This window comes from Diadema antillarum, unplaced genomic scaffold, assembly GCF_040938485.1.
Source record: "Diadema antillarum isolate AM-2024a unplaced genomic scaffold, OU_Dant_1.0 seq00001066_RagTag, whole genome shotgun sequence".
In the NCBI taxonomy this organism is placed as follows: Eukaryota; Metazoa; Echinodermata; class Echinoidea; order Diadematoida; family Diadematidae; genus Diadema; species Diadema antillarum.
In genome coordinates, this window is record NW_027271892.1 from 122,652 (window position 1) to 148,972 (window position 26,321).

Consider the following 26,321-nt stretch of genomic DNA (forward strand, 5'->3'; position numbering starts at 1 on the left):
AACTATTTACAAGTGACTAATCACAAATCATAAGTTTTAGAGGGTATCTAGTGAATATGATGAAATGTTGCATGATAAACCCCTCCACCCCCCCCCCAAAAAAAAGAAGTGGTAGAACCTCATTTTTGTCATGCCTAGAAAGCTTCACAAATTCCCATTTTTGCCACGCCCCGAAAAATTATCATCTCTTCATATCCCATCTACCTTACACAGTGACAGGGTACCTTCGATGATTAGTTAGCAAGTTGTGAGAAAATTACGGCTCCTTACCTTCTTCTGCTCTTCTTCTGCAGCGGCGAACAGCTTCCGGATGTTGGCCTCCGACTCGCCGACGAACTTGTTGAGGATCTCCGGCCCGTTCACAATCTGGGGCTCTCTGGAGTTCAGCATCTTGCCGATGGTTCTCGCCATCAGCGTCTTGCCGGTACCTGTCGAGGATCGACAGATGATAGGAAGCCATGATGGTCCGCAGAGAGATTTAAAGGCATAATTTACCATTTGCAGATGAAACAAAAACCCAGCATTAGCGCTTTAAAATAGTTCTAGAATGTGAGTTAGGGATACAAACAACCACTGTAAAAATTTGAATCCGTATAATCGATGTTAAGCATTGTTAAATACACATAATGTGAACAGTATTTATACTAATAATGTTTTCAGACTAAACCGTCTACAGTTATGGATTATTGAGAAAAATACTGATATCTCCTTATATTTTAGGCTTTATTGCTGAAATTGTATATGGTAGGATGTTTTGTGATACAAAAGACCTACACATGTATGCATCAAATGTGATATCTTGAACATTTTTAAATCACTGCTCCCAAAGGTAAACAGGACCTTTAAGAGAAAACTATTCCCACTTGAGAGTTTGCTCAATGGCAGTTTAATCCTTATATATCACCCTTTCATTCACAAAGACAAGATTTTCTTGTATAACAACAATAATCTGGGGAAAATAAACAACAACTGAAAACAAAAGCAGCTGTTGTAGCAAGAGTTGCTTGCAACTTATTGAGTATAGATAGGCAATACTTAAATATTGTAATTACTATGATCATTGAATATTCGCCAAACCTTTGCCTCTGTTTCACAGCAGCCAATCAAAGATAACATTGCTCTACAATGGCTAAACATTTCACCAGAACAAGCATGGCTTGGCTCTGAAATCTTACCAGGTGGTCCGAACAGCAGAATTCCTTTCACGTGCTGGGCACCTGTCAAGAGACAGACCAGAAAGAAAAAAAGAGATTACAAACAAAATTCAAACCTCTTTGCTTTTGCAAAGACTACAGTGGACTCCCATTATAACGAAGTCCTTGGGACCGGCAGTTTCCTTTCGTTATATCAAAATTTCGTCGTAAGCGAACAGATAAACAATAAAAGTACATAAAGTGGATAATGTTGCGGCCTGAATTTTTACTTCGTTGTAACCAGAATTTCGTTATAACCATGTTCGTTATAACGGGAGTGCTCTGTATTAAAAATGGAGAACATCAAACACGAACAGCAACACAATATTAAACAAGGAAAAGTCACAGACATATCTGCCAATATTCAAACATAATTTTATAGATTATGATATAAAATTTTTAAAAATGAACAACTGTCTATTAAAAAGACTTCTCAAAGAATGGATCCATCTCAAAGACAAACAGATATATGAAGACAAGAAAAATATTGTTTGCTTCACATATAAAATATGTGACAAGATGACATTTTTTAGGTCTTTTAATATTGCATCAATGCAGGCACACCTTTCTAGGTATTGATTCAAAAGATCAAAGTCCACTTTCGCTTGTCAACATGGAAGGAAACTTCTGAGATCTGTTTATCAACTTACCGATTTGTTCTACAAACTCGGGTGGGAAAACTCTTGAAGCAAAGGCCCTCCTGAAAATATCTGAGAATTCCTGGATAATTTGAGAAAAGTAAATGGATGTGGTAATTAATATCATAATACCATTTAGTGTGAAGTTTGACATGCAATTACAAGCAGATTTAATCACAATAAAATATAGTTTAAGAAGAATAAGAATAGAAGATAATAATAAAACATAAGAATAAAATTGCGGGTGATTTTGTATCAAACTATTGAGTCTTTTAACAGAACCAGACAAGGTTCCTTTTGGCGCATCACAGCAAAAAACCAGACCGTTGCTGTTACCATGCTGGGTGTTCCAAGACCTTAAAGGGAACGTAAACCCAAAGAGCAATGTGGATTGAGTGAAAGCGGCAACATTAGTAGAACACATCAGTGAAAGTTTGAAGAAAATCGGACAATCGATGCAAAAGTTATGAATTTTTAAAATTTCGGTGTTGAAACCACTGGATGAGGAGACTACTAGAGGTTATGACGTATGAGTGGACAACAATATAAAGAAAATATAAAGAAAATTCCACAAAAACTCAGTTTTCATGAAAATTACAAATTCCATCAACTTGATACTGACATAATGTTAAGGGCAGCAATTATTCCCCCTGCTTTCTGAAAGTGGTTAGTCAAGTGCCCTTTCATAAGGCTAGAAAAGTGAATTTTTGTTCAATTTCCTTTATATTTTCTTACTATTGTTTTCCACTCATACGTCATAACCTCTAGTAGTCTCCTCATCCAGCGGTTCCAACACCAAAACTTTAAAAATTCATAACTTTTGCATCGATTGCCCTATTTTCCTCAAACTTTCACTGATGTGTTCTACTAATGTTGCTGCTTTCACTCAATCCACATTGCTCTTTGGGTTTACGTTCCCTTTAAGTCAGTAAGTAGATACACGTACACAAGCCTGATTCAATGGTCATTTCTTACCTTGTCCAGGCCACCGATGCCCATCCTCCTGAAATCCCAGTCAGGGTTGATGATGGATTGCCTTGCACTATGACTGAGTGAAAACAAGGGGTACGAGAAATAGAGTAAAATACCCTTTTTTTGGAAGGCTTTGTACAAGGAGCCTATTTGTAGGTCTGCCAACATTCCCACATCCAAATCAGGGAGATTCCACACAGCAATCAGGGAGATATCTGTGTGTTAATGCATTTCAATGGGCAAAATAATTCCCAAATCAGGGAGATTTTAATATTCTCTGATTCAGACATGAACAGATTTGACATTTTCAGGGAGACTCCTGCAGAATCGGGGAAACTTGGCAGCTCTGTATTTGTGGCAGGGGCCATTTCATTTACTGATGAAAAGGCCCAATCAGGCGTCACTTCCCACAACACTTGCAAGAAACTCCTGCTTGTGTTCTAAAGTGGGACTAAGCACACATGATGTTCATTGGCTATTTTATTGATGAATGAAAGTGCCCCTGCCATAAAAAGGCACCCTGCTAATAACCCAGTGTACAGCAATGAAGATAAAATAATTCAATAAAGTGGTCAATTTCTGTTTGTTACTCTAGGGTAACAAAAACCATAATCCCATATACAACACACTGGTGTCTTCAATACATTTCCTCTTAACTATGTCTCTGAGATTTGTTTTTTTCTTTTTTATTAATTTTTTTCTATGTTCTCAATTCTGTTTGGCAAGTAACCTTTGAACTCTGTCCGAAAGAAACATATTAGTGCCTTTATGAATCCAATGTCATTGCACTCTGCCACCAGGGCAGCCAACAGTCACACAATAAAATCAGGCAGGTTCCAAAACAGCTACCAGGAAGATATTTATTTATTTCTTACATTTACATCAAAAGATGATAATAATGCACAAATCCATAGAAGGGTTTCTTTTTTGTTTACCTCATATTTTGTTTTTAGGGCATGACAATAGAGTTGATTATTTTCAGGAAGACTCTCACAGAAATAGGGATACACAGCTGGTCTGCATTGTGACTAAACAAATCTAATGAGAAGCAGAGGTGCTCACAAGCATTGATGCTATTACTGCTACTTGCTAGTTTTCCACTTGTTTAAATTATCTCACAACTTACAAGTGGTTTGACAATTTACTGTATACACCATATATTTAGCAGGGTTTCTAGTTTTGCAAATTTCACGCATTGTGCGCTTTGCGCAATTTAAGAACGTGCGAAAACATTAACCCTGATCCAGACATAAATGTGACAGATGAACAAGGAGCAAGAACACACAGTACTCCATGATCACAAATTTAAACACTCGCGAGACTCAACTGTCAAGAAGTCCTGATTCATGAAAAATTTAGACTTGCCAGATGACATATACAGTACTCTGCTGGAGAGGACAGATATATATTTTACTATCTCCATGTACAAAGGTGCACACTGGCACTGGTATGATGGTCCTTGACCAGTAAAAATTACTGTTGGACCAGTAAGTTTCTCAGGAATGTACCAGTTTAAAAAAAAAAAAAACGGAAAAACTGGGTGCTAGTCCGAGAGACAGGTCAGACCAGTAGAAAAAATAAGTTAGTATGCAGCCCTGCCATACAGTTTCACTGTGAAAACCTCCTTCAGCCTGACTCACCCTTTTGCTTTGCCAATGAGGTTGAGAGGAGATTCGTCCGCCTTCTCAAAAATGACCTGAGTATTCTGCATCAGCACACCACACCTCACATCCTGAGCAAGGATTTAAATAAGAATTAAAAAAAAAAAAAAAAAACTGTAACAGAGAATGACAAAGATTACAAAGTCGGGAAAGACATACTGTGCATTGCAGATTTCCTTACATCAACGGCTGTATTACTATTTGATGTCATTGGTTTTAAATGCATGTGCTCTATCTCCTCAATCTACCTGTTCTTCCTCTCTCTTTTTTTCCGCTGTTTTCATTTGCTCCTCCTTATTCTTGACATAACAATGTACTCTTACAGTGAAAATTTTCTCACACAACCAGGGAAAATAAATTAAGGTGTGTTTCTAATTCTGCAGAATCAAAGAAATCAAATAATACTACACATAACGAGCAAATGATTTGTGCGCTTTTATTCTTGCGTGAATCTCATGTCATGCACATAATGCATGAAAATTTCCATTCCATTTCCAGACATGCTCAAAATGAATGTGCTTTTGCACACTGTTCCTTCCTTTTCCAGATATGACTATGAGAGCATTCTTTTGATTCAGTGTGTTTATACATGCCTTATTTCATTTTAAAATTTGCTGAAATTGCATCAAGAAAACAACACTCAATCTCCTGTCTGCCAAGATTGAGAATGAAATTTGAGATCAAATTTTCCTACACTGTCTCAGATTTTTAAGAAGACCACATGCTATAACTCTGCAGTCCCTTGGGTGAAGAAGTGTTTGCTCTTTATTTTTTCCAAATCAATTTCAGAGGATGATACATTGTATGCAGTTATTAATGGTTTCTCCCAAAGCTCTAAACATTATGATTCTTCTTCCTACCAATGTCAGCAGAGGGTAATTTGTTAACAGCACCAACGGAAAACTTAATTTTGTAGTAAATATTTACTATCAGATCAATTTCTGCAGATAGTGTGTCAACATACTAATCTTGTGGTAAGAACCTGCAAGGGCATTCTGTAATGGGCTAGAGGCTAAAAAATTGTGAGGGTAAGTAATATTGTAATCATGATGAAATGGGCCACATGTACAATAGATATTGAAATTCCTATGTACAAGAGGAAGTTTAAGTTTTTAAAAACAGAGGTCAGCAAAATGGCATCACAGCATATCTGTATCTTTCAGGAACCCAGAGAGGTTAATTTCAAGTCTAAATTACATATAAGATTTACATGATTCTACCTTAGCTGGCTTGGCCGCCTTCCCTCCCTTCAAAATAGCAGCATCGGCAACTGAAACAAAACATAGAAAAAGACACATTAAAGTCTGGCCTCGTAAGCTGCGGCGGTGGTGGACCCAAAACTGAGTGTGAAGTGGCAACAAACCCTTACAAGATAATTTAGCACTTTGCATTTTACAGGGTTGAAATACAAAATTGTACATTGCAAATCTACATGCAAGTACATATCAACCAAATCACTAAGCAGCACATATCTTTCACAGCTTCAGGTCAAAATTAACACATTCTAAATCAAATCTTGGTAACTGTGAGAGTAAAGTCCAATCATCTGATATTATGATTGATCCTGGTGATTTTCTTTATTCTTGTTCTTTCTACAAGACCCCCACTTTGTCAGAGCTTTGCCAGAGCTATAAAAAAATTCATGCAAAAAGTGATCCTGAAGATGTTCTCAAATACTCCCCATGTCCCCCTCTCCCCCCCCCCCCCCCCCCCCCATGATGCAAGACCATGCACAGAAGACCTCATGTAATCAATAAAATATACAAGTATGACATGCAACAAATGGTACAGTTTGTATTAATTTGTTTATTTATCTTTGGTCATGTGATGTACTTCTTTGATATCACACAGATTCTAACAATAGCACTCTGCAACTTGTGAAAACAAGCACAGAGAGAGAGAAAGATACAGAGAGAGTGAAAGTGGGGGGAGGAGAAATGAATGCATCATACACTTATGCCACTTTTACAAAACAATCTGGGGGTGTTTCATAAAGCTGTTCATAAAGTTACGAACGACTTACGAGCGACTGGTGATCAATTCTTGTGCTGAATTATGGAAATTCTGATAAGTATAGCACATCAGAACTGATCACCAGTCGCTCGTAAGTTGTTCGTAACTTTACGAACAGCTTTATGAAACACCCCCCCCCCCCCCCCCCCCCTGGTGGTGCATGCAAAAAAATGTGATGAGTATTTAACAAAGGGATGATATAGTTTTGCTTGAGATGGTGATTCAGGTTTAATCTTTTTTTTTTTTTTTGCAAGATAATGAGAAACCACTTATATGAAATATCAAAGAGCATACAATTCTAAGAAGAATTAAAAGTTTATTTGATGGAAATCAGTTTTGAAATGGTTGAGATAGCCATGAGATATCCAAAAAACAAAACAAAGCAAAGATGGGCCCCATCTTTGATTAGCACTGCTTTGTTTGGCTTTGTACTAAAATATCTCAGCTATTGCAAAACCAAGTTTCATCACATTAACTTTTAATTCCTCTTAGAATCATATGCTCTGCAATATTTCATATAAGTGGTTTCTCATTATCTCATAAAAAAGATAAGACCTGAATCACCACCTCTACCAAAACTACGCCATCCCTTTAACCTTTCCTGTGCCAGAGACTTAGGACAGTGTGTACAATGCTATGGAGTTTTCTGTGTCCATCAGCACTCAGAGCATACTAGGGGTTAAAACTCCTCACCAGTTATCCCCTTGACCACGAGACCCATGAGCTTCTTGTTGTAGAAGCTGCACACGAGTTGCTGCTCCACGGTGAAAGCAATGCGGTCAAACGCAGCCAGAAAGTCCAGCACCATCTTGTCGGAGTCGAACGCCTCTGTGGTGACACTGTTCGGAGATAGGGAGCAAGGGGAAACACATGGTACTGGAAGTGATAGCATTTGAGAGGAGTATCAACTACTTTTTACACTACCCGTGGGCTTGGCTTGATGTACACAGCTACATGAACTAAAATATTGTGAACAATGTTGCCTTCAGCACTTTTTTTTTCCAATGATTGAATTCAAAACTGGACAACTATCCATAACACATGTATGACTCATATGAATAAGAACACTGCTTAAATATTTCTGAAACACAGCTGACAAGCTAACTCTACACTTAACCCTAAAAGGGCCAAGGGCAGAATCCCTCAATGTTTCGCAGTATAATTTTGTAACACGATTAAAGGCCTTGTTATGATGCTTCTTGACTTTCTTTGTTCAAGTCTCACACAGCTTTTGAGACCAAATTTGCAACATCCGTGCATACTTTTGCAGAGCCATGCCCATTTTTGTAACCTTCTGCATGTCACCCCAAAACAGGCACAATTTTGTGAATTTGTGTACATTTCCTATGGAAAACACTGCTCTGTCATTAAACTCATAAAAACCTGATTATTTTTACAATTAATCACTTTGATTGATCAATTTTATGCTAATAATGGTAGAAAAATGGTCAGTGACAAATTTCTCATAACAAAACAAAGAAAAAAACGAAAGTAAAAAAACAAATAGATACAGAAGATATCTGCCCCCTCTAGTTTTGGCATAGCCAAAAAAGCCCAGCCTGATTAGAGTTTTCGATTTTCTTTCAAAGGAAGGCATTTTTCAGTGTAAATCTTAGTTTCTATCTAAAATATGTTCAAAGAAAACTCAATCTGTCATTTTCCCCAGCTTAAATGGTGTCCTGCTCATTCTTCTGTCACTGAAAAAAAAAAGAACTGGTTATATCCTGCACCAAAATTACACACCTTTATTTGCCACATCTTGCGATTGTGCCATTTATGGCACAAACTTCACAACCCAAAATCATATTACATACATACTGTATTCCTTTAAAATTTGTGTTATAAGCACATTGTGCATCATTTTCTGTTTACCCTTCTGATTTGTTTTCAACTGTTGTGACACAACCAAGGTTACATTATATCCATCCCTCCTCACTACATTCAGCATTATGATTTTATCCTACAGTCTCCTTTTTCTGAGAACAAAGGGTTTACATTCTGCTGATCGAAAACTTTTTTCGGCTAAAAGGAAATGATAGGCTACATACATGTAAGTAGACTTTAATTGCTCTGTAATGATATTGCAGTCTAACTGTGGTGTGATCTCCCTTACTTCTTCTTCTGTAGGAAATCAACTTCCAGCGTTATGGTGCTTAGGAACTGGCAGCTTGGATCAAACCTGTATTGGCTCACTGAAACAAACAAACAAACAAACAAACACAAAGTAAACATTTATATTAAACTAAGCAGAAATAAATGGAGTCAAAAGGGGCCTGAGCTTTCCATCCTAGCAGAATCTTTGTCAGAGGCAAAATGACAAACATTTTGCCTTTGACGAAGATTCGGCTAGGATCGTAAGCTCAGGCCCCTTTTGACTCCGTTTTACTCCATTAGCTCGCCACTATTGGATATTAAGCAGTTTTCAGCAGCCTCTTTTGCTAAACAGAAATAAGATAAGAATATGACCATACCCATGCCTTGAGCATTCAACTTCATACTGTACATGCATGCACAACACTGCAACAACAAAATAGGCGCAGTCAGACTGGCAAAAGATAGAGAAGTTTACGATTGCGTAGTCTTCACGATCTTTTGTCCTCTGATCACACTGGCAGCCAAACTTCATAATCTTTGGATCAAGAAGTTTGGGTCATTCGTGCACAAGGAAGAAGAAAGATTGTGCCATCCGATGGCTAGTGACTGTGATGTAACAATGAGCACCTGTAAAACACAATAGCTGTGCGCTTCAGAGGCACTGCCCGCAAACAGGTGGTGGACTGGTCATGTGACATAGATCAAGAAGTTTCCATTTCTGGCAGTCACATTGGCAAAAGATTGAGATGTTTGGCGGGGCTGAGGGAACCCTAGTTGGAGTGGGAAGTTTTGTGGAAAGTTTCGTGGGAAGTTTGCGGTTACACCGGCAAAACACTGAGATCTTGAAGATCACCGTCTTAAACTCCTCGATCTTTTGCAAGTCTGATCGCGCCTAATATGATTGTTTAAGGTAGATGCACGCATACCATGCATACCAAGATAGATGCCTTGAAGGTGGGCATCACTCCTGTTTTTATTCTTTTTCAAAATCAAGTTCAACAGACATACATGTACCACATCATATTGATTGTTACTCACTGACAAACCAAAACAACCCACTCATTTTCTGCAGACAAATTGCACGGACCATCCAAACATTTTGATGGAATTTGATAAAATTAGTGACATATTTCACAGTATTGTAAATGGGGAAGTAATTTTTTGCTTCATGAAAATTTGTCAGAATATAATGACATCAGCTGATAGCCCTGTGTCAAAAATATAGACGTGACAGATATCAAGTACGCATTAATTTGAGCAATATGAATGCATACAAATTGCACTGACAGGATTTAGGCAATATATGTGAGCAAGATCCTCATCAAATCATAAATGGAAAATTCTGAGCACAGTCCTTGCAGATGCAGTCCTGAGTATTTCCCCACTCAGCATTATGATAATGATCCCCTGCAAGTAATTTCCCACTTCTTTTCCTTCATAATAATTTCATCAAAAATGCCTGGATACGATAATTCAGTGATTGAATGTCTTCTGGCATCAATACGAATTTACACCACAAGATGCTTCTTCAAAATATTTCTTGATTGCTTCTGAAAGTCATCAATTGCCTCCCAAATGCCTGCCAGGTTCAGGCTAGGGTGAGCTGGTGCTCGCACTAATTTGACTTCGCGCCACACTAATATATGCCCCCTAAACCCAATTATGCACAATTTACCCTACCCCCTGCCATGCCTCTAAGAAGGCAGTATAAAGGGGGGTTTTCTCGTTGGTGAGCTGGGCGCAAATTAAAATGCATCGACACTGACAACAGCGAGGTTATTATCGCATGTACCTCTCTGCAGCTATAAAGGAAGGTCGTCCCTCTGTCCTGTTATTCCTATATTTTGGACAGATTAAAGCTGAGATGCGATATGTACAGCACTCCGGTATACAGTGGATATTTCAACATCATTAACATATTTATGAAGATGACATCACGATGAATCCGAAGAGCTGATAACTTTCAGGAAAACTACAATGTTTGACAGCTTTGACTTCCAACCATCTTCGGATTTGCGACCTTTGGGTCATATACATATGTAATTTGAAAATGCGTACAACTGTACATTTAATTTTTTTTTTTTGTCTTCTGTGACGAAGTGTGAGTGATATAAATTCAACAAGCAGACAAAAAGAATGTTCGTGTGTGTGCATGTGTGTATGTTTGAGAAAGAGAGGGAAGGAGACACAGAGAGAGAGAGAGAGAGAGAGAGAGAGGATGTGAGAGTTGTTTCAATTTGATTTTTCCATGGAGAAATCATTAGTCACCAAATTGATTCTAGAATTCTGCATCATGGAATGAAGTATTGTCTCTCATATTAGAACAAAGTACTGGTGTACCACTGAACACAGAATCTATTAAATAATTTACTCTTTCCCAATATTTGGCAATCTATGCAATACAGTCCAACTGTGTACATTGTGTAGGTAAATTTGTGTTTTGTAGTAAAAAACAAACAAACATATATTGTAATGTACACTGTACTAAAGACCACTTCAACTGTTACAAGTTTTGCCATGACATATTTCAATGGAAATGAGAGAACAGTCACAGTGCATGTGACTGGGTAACCTTTACAGCAGGTTTGTATGATCTACTTTAGATGTGAACAGATCCTATAATACAGGATTTCAATCCACTCTCTTCTTATCCCTCTCTGAGCCCTACTATACAATTACTGTAACGCTATATCATTATACTTATTTCATGAGGTCTTCATTTTTGCAAATTACATGAGTAGGGTGCTACTACATATCGTACATTTGGGAATTGAACAAGACACAAGAGAATCGTAATCTCAATATTATACAGGTAATTCTGATACCGACATAAAAGAGACGTGCACATGTAACAGTACATTCATAAACCCTACTCCATGATCGCGAATTTAACCACTTTTGTGAAATTGTCGCAAAATTCCGATAGTTGTGAAAATTTTGACTTGCTATAAAAATAATATGGCATACAATGTACAGTATATTGTAGATATCAAAATACCAGCCCTACATATAACATACAATACATGTTGGTTACTCTGCTTCAGAAATGTTGGCAACTCTCACATGGACAAAGAGTTTAGATGTGAACACAGCCTTCTGGACACTTTTGTGAAGGAAAAATACAGTGTACCATACTCCCCATCTGCCTGCTTGCCCTGGGCATCTAACACTTCATCTAAGGCTCATGTGGGATATATCTAGGTCACCTGTCCAATAGATCTTGGATCCTAGCATTAACTGCTCTTTTAAGTGAGCAAAAAATGAAAGCTGACTGGCATACTGATTCTTAAAAATGCCCTTTGAATGTATTAAAATTAATTCCCCTTCATGGGTGGCAGATGATTGATTCAGCACATGTGTGAACACAGCCCCAACTAGCACTTGGTTCTCTAATCTCATTCTTCTCCCTGTCTTTCTTTCTCTCTGCTCTCATCCTGTGCGTACTCACGACATTTGAGAGCCCTGGGCACTGCAATAGAGAGGTCAGTCTCCCAATCAAACCCATGGACTGTGTCGTGAAAGGGCATTCGCCGACATAAATTGTCATTTCAGAGGCCAGCGGGCATTTATATCAAACCAAATATCCACCAACTCTGTAATGGTGCTGAGTCCCTGTTGCTTTTCAATTGAAAACATGTGACCAACACCTCTTGCAAGAACAAATTGTAAACTGAAAAAAAAAAAAATCTTAAATGTTATACTGAATCCACATGACAACACACAGGCTTGAATTCCACTGAGCCCAAGGCACCACATTCTGTGCTTTGGAGCTCATCTTTTTCATAAACAATAATTTGTTCTGTTTATGAACCATATTCAAGGGGTAAATTTATACCCCTCTCAAAAAAAAAAAAAAAAAAAAAAAAAAAAAAAACCTCTTGTTAGAGCCTTCAGTTGCTCTTTGACAACGTACATGCAGGCCTACCGTGTACGTCTTTACCTTAACCTGTTGAGAACAAGATGATTTTGCTACAACACGCATTTCTCATAGATATTTGCCCGAGTATACTTGGGACTCGTCCTCAATGGCTTAATATCACTCATCAATCACTTGAAGTCAAATCTCTTGCAAAATGCAATGTGTAGCAATCTTAATTTACATACGTACTAATAGACAGCTGGGTAGAAGCTTGCAATAAACTTAAATCTTCAATATCAAATGTATAGGACAATTTGACAAGTTTGTTACAGACTGTATAGAGTTGTGTCAAAATGGCTCCCCTTCCATTGTAACATTGCATCAATCTTGCACTAAACACCGGACTTATCATGGCAAATATCCCTATAATTTATGTCTCCCATTTTAATATAGACAATAGTCTTGAGAAATTTGTAATGACATCCGTGAGTAATTCAGCAGTCCAGAGAGAATGGATAGAAACCTGTTTTTTCTGGTGGTCGATAAATGGTATACACCTATGTTCTGGTAGTATGCATCACGCCCATTTTAAATCTATTTGGTGCCCTGCACTACTGGCACAACTAAATTGTAACCCTCTTCTCAATATCAGGTCATATTTCATCAGCCAAGAACCAGATGGGCACTAGATAGCAGTCTAAGGTTTGAGTGTAAATAAAAACAAAATAATTAATTTTCATGAAATAAAGAATTCTAATTAAAAACACAAGGGTAGATTCACAAGTATTGTTCCAAATATAGAGTAAAATAGTGCCCTTGTGGTTTGAATTTTCAACATTTTTCTTAAAATGAAAATAATCTAAAATTGACACCAATTGTAGAGGAGATTGAGCTCTACAACATGATACCAATAAATACCCCCCAAAATTGCGATAAAGCCCTTCTGGTTCCCAGCCGACTACTTGGGAGGCAATCTTGCGATGCATTTCAACATTGTTTACATTCTGCTTGTCTTCCTATTAACAGACACCTTTGCATTTACAGATTTGATACACCTATGAGCAAGGTATGCTAAATGTACAAAAACTAGGAAAATATTGTGACTCAGCTACATACAATTAGTGTGCATTGTTCTTCATATGGCAAATTATCACAGCCTGCAAGTCTGCATATAATACTGTAGGTTCAGGTATATAGAGGACAATGTATTTGCCACAGTACTTGATAAACATATTAATGTACAGTGTACTCGAGTACACACCCCTTCTTTGTAATGCATGCCAGTCTACGGTATCTACTCAAACATACACAAATACACATACATTGTACACACATATATGCGCAAACACATGCAAAATACACACACAATACATCATACATGGTGCGCAGTGTACATAAATCACAAGTACCGGTATTACATGTACCAGGGCAATATTGATCATCACAAGCAGTGCACCGAGGATCCTACAATATAGGATCTGTCCAACATTAGTATTTCCTACATGTACAGTACACCTCACATGCTCTTGGTCATGTGCGCTCAGCTGGCCTGCGTTAAAGAGGACTGCCAACATTCATACACATCAAATCAGGCATGTGCCCCATAGCAATCAGTGAGAGACTGTGGGATACAATGTACAATGTATTTGTGTTACATGCATCCCAAAGGCCGTTAAGATCTTTCCAATATCCGGGAGGCATTCAAATTCTCATGTCAGAGAAGAGAGAGAAAAAAAAGTATCATACCTACACACTCTTGCCATCCCTTCTTGAATTAATACAATGTACTCTAAATTTTGGTTCTGTATGTTCATATGTTTTGCTGTGATGCAGGTGTTGAGATACATGTACCAAACAAGTCAATACAGTACATGTACCAGGAATATTGACAGGTGTAGATATGATGACATAAATGGTACCCTGGGGTACCAAATAAAAATCAGCCATTCTGTTGAATTATTATTATTATTTTTATGGTTGTACCCTGGGTTGTCAATAAGTGGGAAATTATTTTGGTGTGATTTTTTTTTTTTTTTTTTTTTTTTTTTTTGGTACTGAAGCACACGCTATTGCTAGCACAGCATACCATGCATGCATAGTGTAACATGCAGTGGCATGGGAATGACTATGTACACGCACACACACTTGCATGCATTTCTCTGCGGCTGTCCTCGAGTGGACGTTAGGTGGTGCTAAACAACATGGTACCCCGGGGTAATGCGTGATGCATCATATGAGTACATGTATACAGTTTAACCCGTTGAGGACGAGTCCTGAGTATACTTGGGCAACTGTGGGAAATGCGTGTCATAATAAAATCAGCCCATCCTCAACGAATTAATAGAACATTGGAAAGCAAGTAATCCCATCATACAGTGGAAATGATTCCGGGTATTTTGATGACCACTGGTGACAGTTTATATGGGTAAAATTTTGTGTTTGGATAGGGCCTGTAGACAGCAAGCATCTGATTTTAAATATCTGAATTATGTGATTGTATGGTTTAATGTTTGGTCACTTTGCCATGGTTTTGAATGAAAGTTTGAATGTTCTCTTTGAGTTGAAAACTTTAAGAACATAGTGTATGGAACTTTGTGTTACGAATTGACAGCATTCCTTTCAAGACATTAATATGAACACTTTATTACTTTACATGTATATTCTTTAGAATGCAACAAGGCAAGTGCCAAAATGTGTCTCGCCCACTCACGTAAAAGAAATTCATTTTCTAAATTCTGGAAGTTCATTGACCCCACCTTTGACCTTTGACCTTGTGGTGACCTTCAACTCCCCAAGGGACATTTACCAGCCAAGTTTGGTCACAAACGGACATATGGATCAAAAGTTGTGAGCCATTTAATCGAAACGCGCCGTAAAAACTTAACATTGGGCCTTAAAAGTTTGTTGACCCCTGTCTGTGACCTTTGACCTTGTGATGACCTTCACCTCCCCAAGGGACATCTACCATCCAAGATTTTTCACAAACAGAGATATACATCAAAAGTTATGAGCCATAATTGAAATGCGCCGTAAAAACTAAACATTAGGCACTAAAAGTTTGACCCCTGTCTGTGACCTTTGACCTTGTGGTGACCTTGAACTCCCTAAGGGACATCTACCATCCAAGTTTGGTCACAAACAGACATATGGATCAAAAGTTATGAGTCATAATCAAGACAGGCTGTAAAAACTTAACATTGGGCCCTAAAAGTTTGTTGACCCCTGTCTGTGACCTTTGACCTTGTGGTCACCTTCAACTCCCCAAGGGATATCTACCATTCAAGTTTGGTCACAAACAGACATATACATCAAAAGTTATAAGCCATAATCGAAACGCGCCTTAAAAACTTAACATTGGGCCATAAAGTTCATCGACCCCTGCCCGTGACCTTTGACCTTGAGGTGCCCTTTATGTTTGGTAATTGTGTAAATTTGTATAACCACTCTTCCTTCCATGTTTGATTGAAATTAAAGTCCTCAGTAAAGAGTTATTCAAGTTTCTGTAGCATTACGGACGGATGACGGACGGATGACAGAGGGACAGACGCCGCAGGCGATCCCTTTTAGTCTCCCCGCACCTCCGGTGGGCTCAACAAAAATGAATGCCATATCTACGAGTCTTGTGCTCTGTGAATGATTATCAATTAGATGGGTGTGGCTGGATGCTGCCATCATACAGAATAAAAGCTGTTTTGATGAATGAAATGTGGAATGAAGAGGAAACAAATAGATGAATAAAGAAATAGGCAGAATTGACACATTGAAATCCATAATACATGGGTGACATTTTTTTTTCCTAAATCACAGTACCCCAGAAACATGCTTTGGAAAAGGGGATATTCTGCTCTAACAATTACATGGAGTGATAAACAGGACTTACCACGAACTATTTGGTCGATTGAGAGTCTTGCCCACTTCCTCTGAAAAAGAAAAAACAAAACAAAACAGAATGGTATATTATATATATATACACACACACACACACATATATAGATATTTAGATAATCATATGACGTTGCTCAATATCCATTGCAAATACCGTTCAAAAGTAAAATATAGAAATACCATTTACAAGCCATGTTTTGTGGTGGTTTTGTGGTTTCATGAATTCTCATCAGTATTTTGACAAATGAAAAGCATGCCAATACACACAAACAAATACGACACATCATATCATACAATGTGTATCTGATTCAAAAGTGGAAATTGCTAACTTTGTTTCTTGAAAATAGATCATGTACAAAAATACAAAGAAACCTTCGTTTCGAAAATCGAATACACTTCTCCAAATATCCAATTTGATTGCTACCTACATACAGCTGTTATTCTATTCATTTCATCACCGTGTTTCTTGAACTGAACAAAGCGGATGTTACGAAATTATCTTCCAAGTCCCTAATCAAAACATATCATGCTCGCAATATATTTAAAGGTGCATGGTCCTGGTATTTTAGTCAAATGTGTACGCGGGCACACAGTGCAAGTTTCCTATAGAGACCTACGCTATCGACTCCTCTTTAGCGCTTACGCTTTGGCCCACTTCCCCGAGTCCGAAGAAGTCCGATTCACTGTAGTCCGTGGTCCGATCACAGTTCGGCTCATGATTCGGCTGAGGGGGATGACAGCTCTAGCAAACTTCTTTTGTGATGTCATAATAACAAGCACATATGCACGCACCCTGGCATTACTACAGACTGCGCGATGCAGAGAGAAGACAACGAAGGCAACGTTACTTAGCAACACCTACACACTTTACTCTTGATGACAGCTCAACTTCGGTAATCTTCATATCAATGCTAACGGTGATCGGCGGTATCATCAACAGCGCCCTCTACACTACCGGGACTATGCACCTTTAATGGTATACTATATACACCTGTACAGTATAAAGTGCACAATGATCTAAATGTGTCATCCACTGTAACCATGGTTACCAGTGTCACATATGTCATCATAGGCTGACCTCTTGCAATATTCAAAAGTGAAATAAAATGGTAAACAATATGATGTTTGCAGAGAAAAAAAAAGAACAACAAAGAGCATTTAAAGTCTTTAAAACAAACCTTGGTCTGTCATATCGGAATTCAATACATTATCAAGGCACATTCTTGATATTTATAATTCTAGCTTTGATCTGTATTATTTTGTTCACGTATAAATTACAAATGTATAACACACACTTGAAAACAATGATTATCATCATGCTTACAATTTTCTTTGTCAATCAATCTATTGTAAACTTTAAAAAAAAAATGTTGAAATATTGTATACAGGTATTTCAGTATTGGTTGAGAAGTCACAATGATACCTTCACAGTTCAACACATGGTAAAATTTATATGACAAAATGTTGTATTTTTAAAGATAGGAATGAGTGGTCACTCATTGCTATTTTTCATCTGATTACTGAACATATAGGTCATGGGTTCTGACGCATGCAGAGTTTCATCTGAAATCGCACACGATACTAAAACAGAATTCAAGTCTTTTTTTTAATGCAGCTGTACAATGTACCTGTACACATACAGCTGTACATCTAGGCTCTGGCTTAGAGTCCAATTACAATCAATTTCTTAGGTTTTAGCTGATTTTTTTTTCTTGTAAAAGACCGAGTGGAATTTGTAAAATACACACAAAGTCAAAAGTACTATTAAAGGTTTTTTATTATGTTTGTCAACAAAGAAAAACAAAACAAGCTGTGCATTTTCATGCCGTAAACCGACAATATATAAGTTCACTACAAACAAGTAACATTTTGTCAGAATCCTGACCTTTTTACAACACCAGAATATGCATGTACACATGGGGTGTAGTATTACAGTAGAGTACATGGAATACTGCTGCACAACCAGAAAGGAAGGCTAGAAGTCAAAATTCCATTACTTAGTGTAGGATGCGAGAATAAAAGGGTGGCCTCTGTTTACATTTACTGTTGGGGGAGATATTGATCAATCTGGTTGCAATCGAGACATGGTGCCTCCCCAGGGCTCCAGGCAATCTAGCTTGATTTCAAGACTGATACTCTTTTTTTTTTAAATCTAGAATACCATTGTCATGTCATTGACTCATACCTTCCAGACTACATACATTGATTGGATATAAAAAAAAAAGACATTAAAAATCTCTATGAGATTTGGAAGAAATGCTACGATTAAATGTACTCAAAATCTTGAGAAAATTCACCTCAGGGCATAGCAGTTGCATATTGTATGCTCACAGCTACGGTTGTACAACCTAGTTTGGAGAAACATTCATTCCATTAGCTTTCTGGGAATTGGAACAAGACTATTATACAAAGAAGCAATATACAGCTCTATGGTTGTGTACAACAGATATGCCCATCAACCTTATAGTATTAAATTCATTGAACAGGAAGTTCAAAAATAGATCTTATAAGTCAGTCACATCACTACACAAAAAATCATGCCAGTATTTACAGTAAGGAGATACTGCTCTCTACACAAGCAAAAAATCAACATGATCTCTTTGTCACACACCCTTATCAGTCCCACTCAAATTATGCTATACAGTGCTGTAATACTGACATCAAATAGTGTAGGCTGTAGGTATTATCCTGTTCCTACACTACTATCTTCACATCTTCGCCAGATTAAGCACACTTGACTAATTAAAGGTCCTGTTTACCTTTGGGAGCAGTGATTTAAAAAATGTTCAAGATATCACATTTAATGCATACGTGTAGGTCTGTTGTATCACAAAACATCCTACCATATAAAATTTTCGAAATAAAGCCTAAAATATAAGGAGATATCAGTGTTTTTCTCATTAAACCGTAACTGTAGATGGTTAATAGTCTGGAAACATTTTTATTATAACTATTGTTCACATTTTGTGTAGTTAACAAGACTTAACATCGATTCAAATAGGGATTTTTTTTTACAGTGGTTGTTTCTATCTCTAACTCTCATTTTAGAGTACATGTTGTACTTCAAAGCACTAATGCTGGGTTTTTGTTTCATCTGCAAATGGTAAATTATGCCTTTAAGATCAGCACATGACTGCCTCACATACAAATTCAACGAAGACTCTGTATGAAGTCATTGAAGGGCATACAATAGAACGTACCGTTTTCTAAACACAATTTTCAGCAGCAAAATTTCAGCGAATTTCAAAAACCTGCTCTTACAGTATGAGAAATGTGGGAGAATGAAATTGCAATTATGCAAAGAAGTTGTCACATTGCAAAATCAAGACTATGACTTTAATCAGAAAGTTTGTTCGCTCTTTTTCATCCAGTGGTACATTGTATACTCTGCATCAAATACGTTGCGGCCAAACAAAGTGTCATTATCAGCAAAAGTACCATTCCATTTTTTGAGTGTTTTGTTTTTTTAAAGACACATATTTTAATACAAGACTTACTTTAGGTGATCGTAAAACATTACACGTGCATTTGAATCTGCAGGCCTGTGATACTGTCAAGTTTGTGCACAGTGTTTCTGGGGTTAAAGGTCAGGACAAAACTTTTAATTCTCAGAAATCATGGACCCTCCAAACAATGTTAGTCAGTTTATTATTCGATCACTGTATAACAGTTTTCATTCATTTGTGTGTACACATGTCTTTGTAGGGAGCTAGTAAGTAAAGCATACAATTGTATATGGTGTGTAAATGCCATGCATAATTTAGAATGGTAATCTCTAATGATGATGGCAATTACAAAGTTAGGCCACAATTTCTGTCTTCATTGCCAAACACAAAATGTGATTCAATGCATAAAAGTAGCTCTACATTGAGCAGGACATCTAAAAATAACAATGTTATCAAAGACCTACTGAAATCAAGTATGAGATGATACTATTTTAAAGAAGGGAGAAGGGTAAAGTAGGTGGAGATAAGAAGGAACAAAAGCGAAATTGTAAATACGAAGGCATAAGAAGCAGGCAGTGGGAAGAAAGATTAAGAAAGTGAGTCTATTTTTCTGCCAAGCCGATAAAAAGGCAGGTGCATCTCTAAAATTGGTACCTTGGGCCCTGCATGCAACAATGGAGAATTAAAACAAAATACCTCCCATCCCCCCCCCCCCCACAAAAAAAAGTATTATTCAGCTTTACTTTAGGACTACAGCATGCTTTAAAGAAATCTATCATTGTTTGGCACAGTGTGTACATCATCATGTGCTACATACTGTACATGATATGCATGTCAATTAATTCTCGCTTCCCACTACAAGCGTGCAGTAGAGCAGTGCTCAGCTTTTAGAGGATTTCTCTTGTTTAAGTATCACTTCTACAAAGCAACTTTACATCCATGAAATAAGTTTGTTTCTTTTAAAGAATCATGGGTTTATTGAGAAATAGCAGAATCAAATGTAATTCTGAAACATTTTGTGATCGCCCATTAGAAATGTCCACTCCCTTCCACATATAAAATCACACGGCCAGATTGTAAAGCTGGATGCATGCAGTGTGTGTGACGCGAAGAAGAACATGTCTACATAATTAACTTCTAGCAAAAAAAACAAAAACAAAAACCAAAACACAACAACAACAACAACTCATCCTTGATATTGAGATAACAGCTGGTAGTCTACAGAGATGCAATAATACCTCGTAGCTTATTTTAATAACAGTCAACCACTTGACCAGCTGAGTCTCTCTACATGTATGTGGATTCATTATACTAGCCATGTATCATATGCACTTGGTATTCACCACAACTGTTTGTAAACAGACACAATCACAATTTTGATGTTCATTTTGAATGACTGATGATGACAATTCCTATAATTTGGAAATCAATAGAACAGGGAGGATCAAAATTGGAATGCTAACTTGTGGATGCAGGTGTCATGTGGAGTTACTAATGAAATGAAAGAAAAAAAAGAGAACCCCAGTCCCAATATGACCTGAAAAATAGTGTTAATGGCCTTTGATCATATTGAACTTCATCATGGTGATTGATATCTAGGAGAAGTATAATCATGTAAAAAATTGAGAAAAATGACCTTGACAATTATATTCTAGAAGAGAAAATATGTGCCGTTACGTATGGGACCAGAAAAATTGTGTTTTTTTGAACATTTTTTTCAACCTCAAAACTCTCTGAAAGTATATCATTCTACAACTTGTAACTCACTGTGATGAAAGTCACAACACTCAAGATTATCACAGGTAAGTTTCATGTCATTAGGCAAAAAGGTCTAATTACAGGTTCTAATTAAAGACAGACATGACGTGTTACGTATGGGACCGTTACGTATGGGACAGTTTGTCCCCCATTCATTTAGTGTGTGAAGAACCATGTTTATGGGTATTTTGCATAATTATTGAAGTAGAATCAGTTGAAACTACTCAAATACTGATCCAGATTGTCAAGGAAACAATATTCCCCAAATATTCACCACCATAATCATATTCAATCATATTTTTATATTTTTTTTGACCAACCTGGGTATGCATGCCCTTTGTCCCCCATTCGTTTAGTGTGTGGAGAAGCATGTTTATGGGTATTTTGCAAAATAATTTTGCAAAATACCCATAAACAAATTTTTCCATAATTATTGAGGTGGAATCAGTTGAAATTACTCAAATACTGATCCAGATTGTCATGGGAACAACATCCCCTAAATATTTACCATCATAATCAAATTCAATCATATTCTATATTTTTTATGACCAACCTGAGTATGTATGCCCTATTTTTATCAGGATAGTTACTACTAAAAATTTGAATAGTTTAAAGTGTTTGCTTCCATTGATGAAGGGAAGTTTGCCATTTAGTTTCAATAAAAAACAACTTTACACAAGAAATATTAAGTTTAATAAATAAGCAATACCTGGTGCGTGGAACCCCAGTGATCGAGTAGATACACATGATGTCTGTCTAGCAGTCAGGTCATTGATTTGAGTCACACCTCAGTATGTATACCCATGAATTTTGTTGTGGCTACTAATGTACTGAAAACTGAATAAGGACAATTTGTGTATCACTTGCAATAGAAAAAATAATTTTACTTTTTATTTTTTTTCTATATATATCACAACCATTTCAAATTGGATCTCCATCACATAAACTTTGAATTCCTCTAGTCTTAGGATTTTATGTTGTTAAGTAATTCATATAATTGGTTTCCAATCATCTCTTTAAATGTTGAAAACTAAATCCCCATTTCTACAAAAAAAAAACTATACCATCCCTTTAATGCTGATTTTTCATTGTGTATTTTGCCATTTTCCCCTCCCCCTTTCTGAAAATTGTTCAGTCAAGTTCATGTATTGTTTCAAGTGTCTATAACTCAAAAAGTAGCTACAATGTTGGGATGCTTTCTTCAGGATGATTGACCATTTGTGTACTGAGAGACCTTCCCAGCTAGCTACATGCATTCACATGCAATATGTATGAGGATGTCCCATACGTAACGCATTTGTCCCATACGTAACATTATTTCAATGCCTAATAAAAAATATTTCTTTTACTTTTTTTTCTTTTTTCTCTGGTATTTAATATCTCTAAACAATAAATTAGAACTTTCCAAAAGGGCATTAAAATAACCTTAGCAATTTCAGAAAAAACCTAAAAAAATGACCTCATTTTGTTACGTATGGGACACCTCATGATAGGACACGAGCTAATTTGCATAATCATTTGCATAATCCCTAAATTTTCATACCAAGTTAAACTATGTGATGAACTTCTTATGTCCACATATTAATCAAATAGTATTTGCTTTCCTTTGAATTAATATGAATTTCTATAAATGTCCCATACGTAACGCTGTGTTTCACATATATGCAAATGAAGCCCTTGAAATTTGCATAAATTTACATAATATCATTTTTTCCTCCACGGAAATCAAAACTTCAACTCATAAGCTTCAAAATGATACCAAACATGTCAATATTGAGCAAAGATGAAATTTTGCCTTCTGAGGGGACCTTATCTTGGACTTGCCCACAAACTATTCTAAGATGGAGGAATAAACTATGCAGCACTAAAATCATGTCATATACTCTTCACAGTCACTTCAAAGGAACAGTTTGTCAGATGTAAATCAATTTCACCACAATGGTATGTTATACTTTTTACCTTTTGCAGAATAATTTTCTCTGTTGATCACTTGGTAATTCAGCTACAGCGGGAGTAAAGTAGTCACATCTTGACATCATGGCCTACAAGTATTTATTGCAACGTACATGCACTCAATGATATTCAGCATGTCTGCTACACTTCCATGATAAGTTATTGCTATGATAACCATTACATTCCTCCTCCTGTCATAGACACCCCATCCAGAATCAGCGCAAATGTAAATTTATAGCCCATCGAGTGACTGGGACTTGTGACTACAAAGATGACCATCTTATCATTAATATCAAAATCATCCCTGCCCCCCCCCCCAAAAAAAAAAAAACAACAACAACAACAACAAGAACACTATTTTGAGTGAAATGAGAACAGTAATAAAACTCTAACAATGTATTATATAAATTGCAATGAAAATATACAGCACCAATTCAAATTCATGAAATTCTAATCAGTTGCAATACAGCACCAAACCAAAAACATTTTAAGGTTTCAATTGCAGTTGCTGAGACAGAAAAATATATCTGATAGTTTATTATGGTGGGTGATATCATGGTTTGCATGCTGATTATGTTATTAGGCTTGCCCACAGGGATTTGGTGCTCAAAGGGCTAGAAATGCCAAGCTGGATGAAGTCAGTCAAATTATAATTTCATCCACGCAAGCAGACCCGTGCAACGCATGAGCTACTCCATCTCAGGAAGCGCTGACTTCGCTTGATGAAAATTACTACAAAGCCATGTAACTATATACAGGGGGGGGGGGGGTATAGAAAGGTGGGAAAAAAGATGGAGAGAGAGGGGAGAGAAAGAGAGAAGGACTGTATCAGAAAGGAATAGAGAATAAGATGTAAGTATGAGAGAGTATAAGGATAGACAATAAACAGTGACAGAAAGATAGAAAGATAAAAAGAGATGGGGAGAGACAGGGAAGACAGAGAGAGAGAAATAAAAAGATGACCAAGTCAGAAGGGAAAGAGAAAAAAAAGGTTACTGAACAGAAAAAGGAAAGGGTATTATAAAGGGGATGAGAAACAGTGAGAGAAAGATAATACAGTGGAAAGAGAGAGAGAGAGAAGGGCCGAGTCAGAAAGGAAAAGAGGAAAAAAGAGAGAATATGGAACAAGGAAAAAAGAATGATACGGGAATGCACAAGTCAACAAACAGCAGATTTCAGCTAATGTATCGAGAAACATGAGACTAGGAAACCGTTCCAGTAGAAAGGTTGAGAGAGAAAGGGGGAAAAAAAGAATATTGAGCAAAGAAAGAGAATAAGGGAAGACACATCGACAAACAGCAGATTCCATCTCTGCATGAAATGTAGAGAGCTTAGTACACAACAGACTTTTTTTTTTCTTCTGACATGATATTCATGTCAAAATCTAGTGTGCTTGCCTTCAACCTGTTTGTCTCAGTTGTTCAGATAGATTGGGAATAGTCTGCATTATGCAGACCCTTTGTCAAATGTGTGTAAAAATACCCTGAAGTTGCAAATGACCATAATTATACGCCACACATACCCATTTAAAGACACAAATCTCCTTTGATATCCCTATCAGTCACAGTGAACAAAGAATTCTCACTGAAACTTCTATTATCATCTATATAGGACGTTTTAGCGGCGCATTAAAAACGCGTATTGTAGTCCGCTCAATTTTTACCGTTCAATATCAGAGCATATTGAACGAATCGCATAGACCAACGCATTGATTTCCCCATAGGCTACCGTTGTTACTTCAGGGTTCGAAATTGGCGATGGTCCGCTGGCCATTGGCCACCCAAAATCATGTCGGACTAGCTAAAAATCATAAAATTCTGAAGTAACTAGTCCATCTGGCTAGCCAAAATATTACTTCAGTGTCAAAATTGATTCTAAGTAGTCCGCCTGGCTAGTTAAAAAAAAAAGTTAAGTGCGACCTCTAACTTGCCGTTCAAGATCACACCATATTCAATTCTGTCTCGTTTATTGCGTGAGCGCTTGCTGAATGCGCAAACGCTTGCTACTAGTGCGCGTCATTTTGTTACATTTTTCACAAGCGCGCAAACATCTTGCTAGTTGTTTGTTTCATACGCAGTTTTAGGGGCTTCCCCTTTTCAGCGCTGGGATGGGACTGTCGAGTCAACTTCAAAGACGAGTAGAAGTTGGGTAATTTTGTGCAGTTCATGGTTGCTAATGCTGTACTTGATTGCATAGATGCTAATAATTATATTGGATGGTCTTCATTCATGGAATACCAGGGAACATTGCACTCGTTAGAGTCAATAAATTGCACTCATCTTCAATTCGCGCAATATTGGCCCTAACTTGTGCAATATTCCCTGGTAATTCATAGCCATCCAATACAAGGAAAAGTAGAAATTACGCGGTGCGTAAAATATGTCCCCGCCGGAAGTAGCATTTAGTATCAAAATGTACGATATAGGTCAAAAGATCAAGGTCAAAGGTCAGAGAAGTCAAAGGTCAACATTCTGTGTAGAAGTTTTGAAGCCCTCACCTAGTGCCATCACATAAAGCAAACGGAATCGAAATCGGGTAAGAAATGGCGAAGGAGTAGCATTTTGTAGCCAATGTACAATATAGGTAAAAAATCAAGGTCAAAGGTCAAAGAAGTCAAAGGTCAAAATTCTGTGTAGAAGTTTTGAAGCCCTCACCTAGTGCCATCACATAAAGCAAACGGAATCGAAATCGGGTTAGAAATGGCGAAGGAGTAGCATTTTGTAGCAAAATGTACAATATAGGTCAAAAAATCAAGGTCAAAGGTCAAAGAAGTCAAAGGTCAAAATTCTGTGTACAAGTTTTGAAGCCCTCACCTAGTGCCATCACATAAAGCAAACGGAATCGAAATC

General features: G+C 37.2%; 1 protein-coding gene across 1 annotated transcript in view; it reads right to left on the reverse strand.

Moving 5' to 3' along the window:
* LOC139743291 (vesicle-fusing ATPase-like) overlaps positions 1-26,321 on the reverse strand; it is a 47,150-nt gene that overhangs the window by 14,257 nt on the left and 6,572 nt on the right. The window contains exons 4-12 of the mRNA XM_071653785.1: positions 16,311-16,350; positions 8,591-8,669; positions 7,171-7,316; positions 5,685-5,734; positions 4,444-4,535; positions 2,807-2,879; positions 1,844-1,913; positions 1,176-1,217; positions 271-428 (exon numbers count right to left, since the gene is read on the reverse strand). Of these exons, the coding sequence (XP_071509886.1) occupies positions 271-428; positions 1,176-1,217; positions 1,844-1,913; positions 2,807-2,879; positions 4,444-4,535; positions 5,685-5,734; positions 7,171-7,316; positions 8,591-8,669; positions 16,311-16,350 (750 nt within the window). The remainder of the gene's footprint in view (positions 1-270; positions 429-1,175; positions 1,218-1,843; positions 1,914-2,806; positions 2,880-4,443; positions 4,536-5,684; positions 5,735-7,170; positions 7,317-8,590; positions 8,670-16,310; positions 16,351-26,321) is intronic.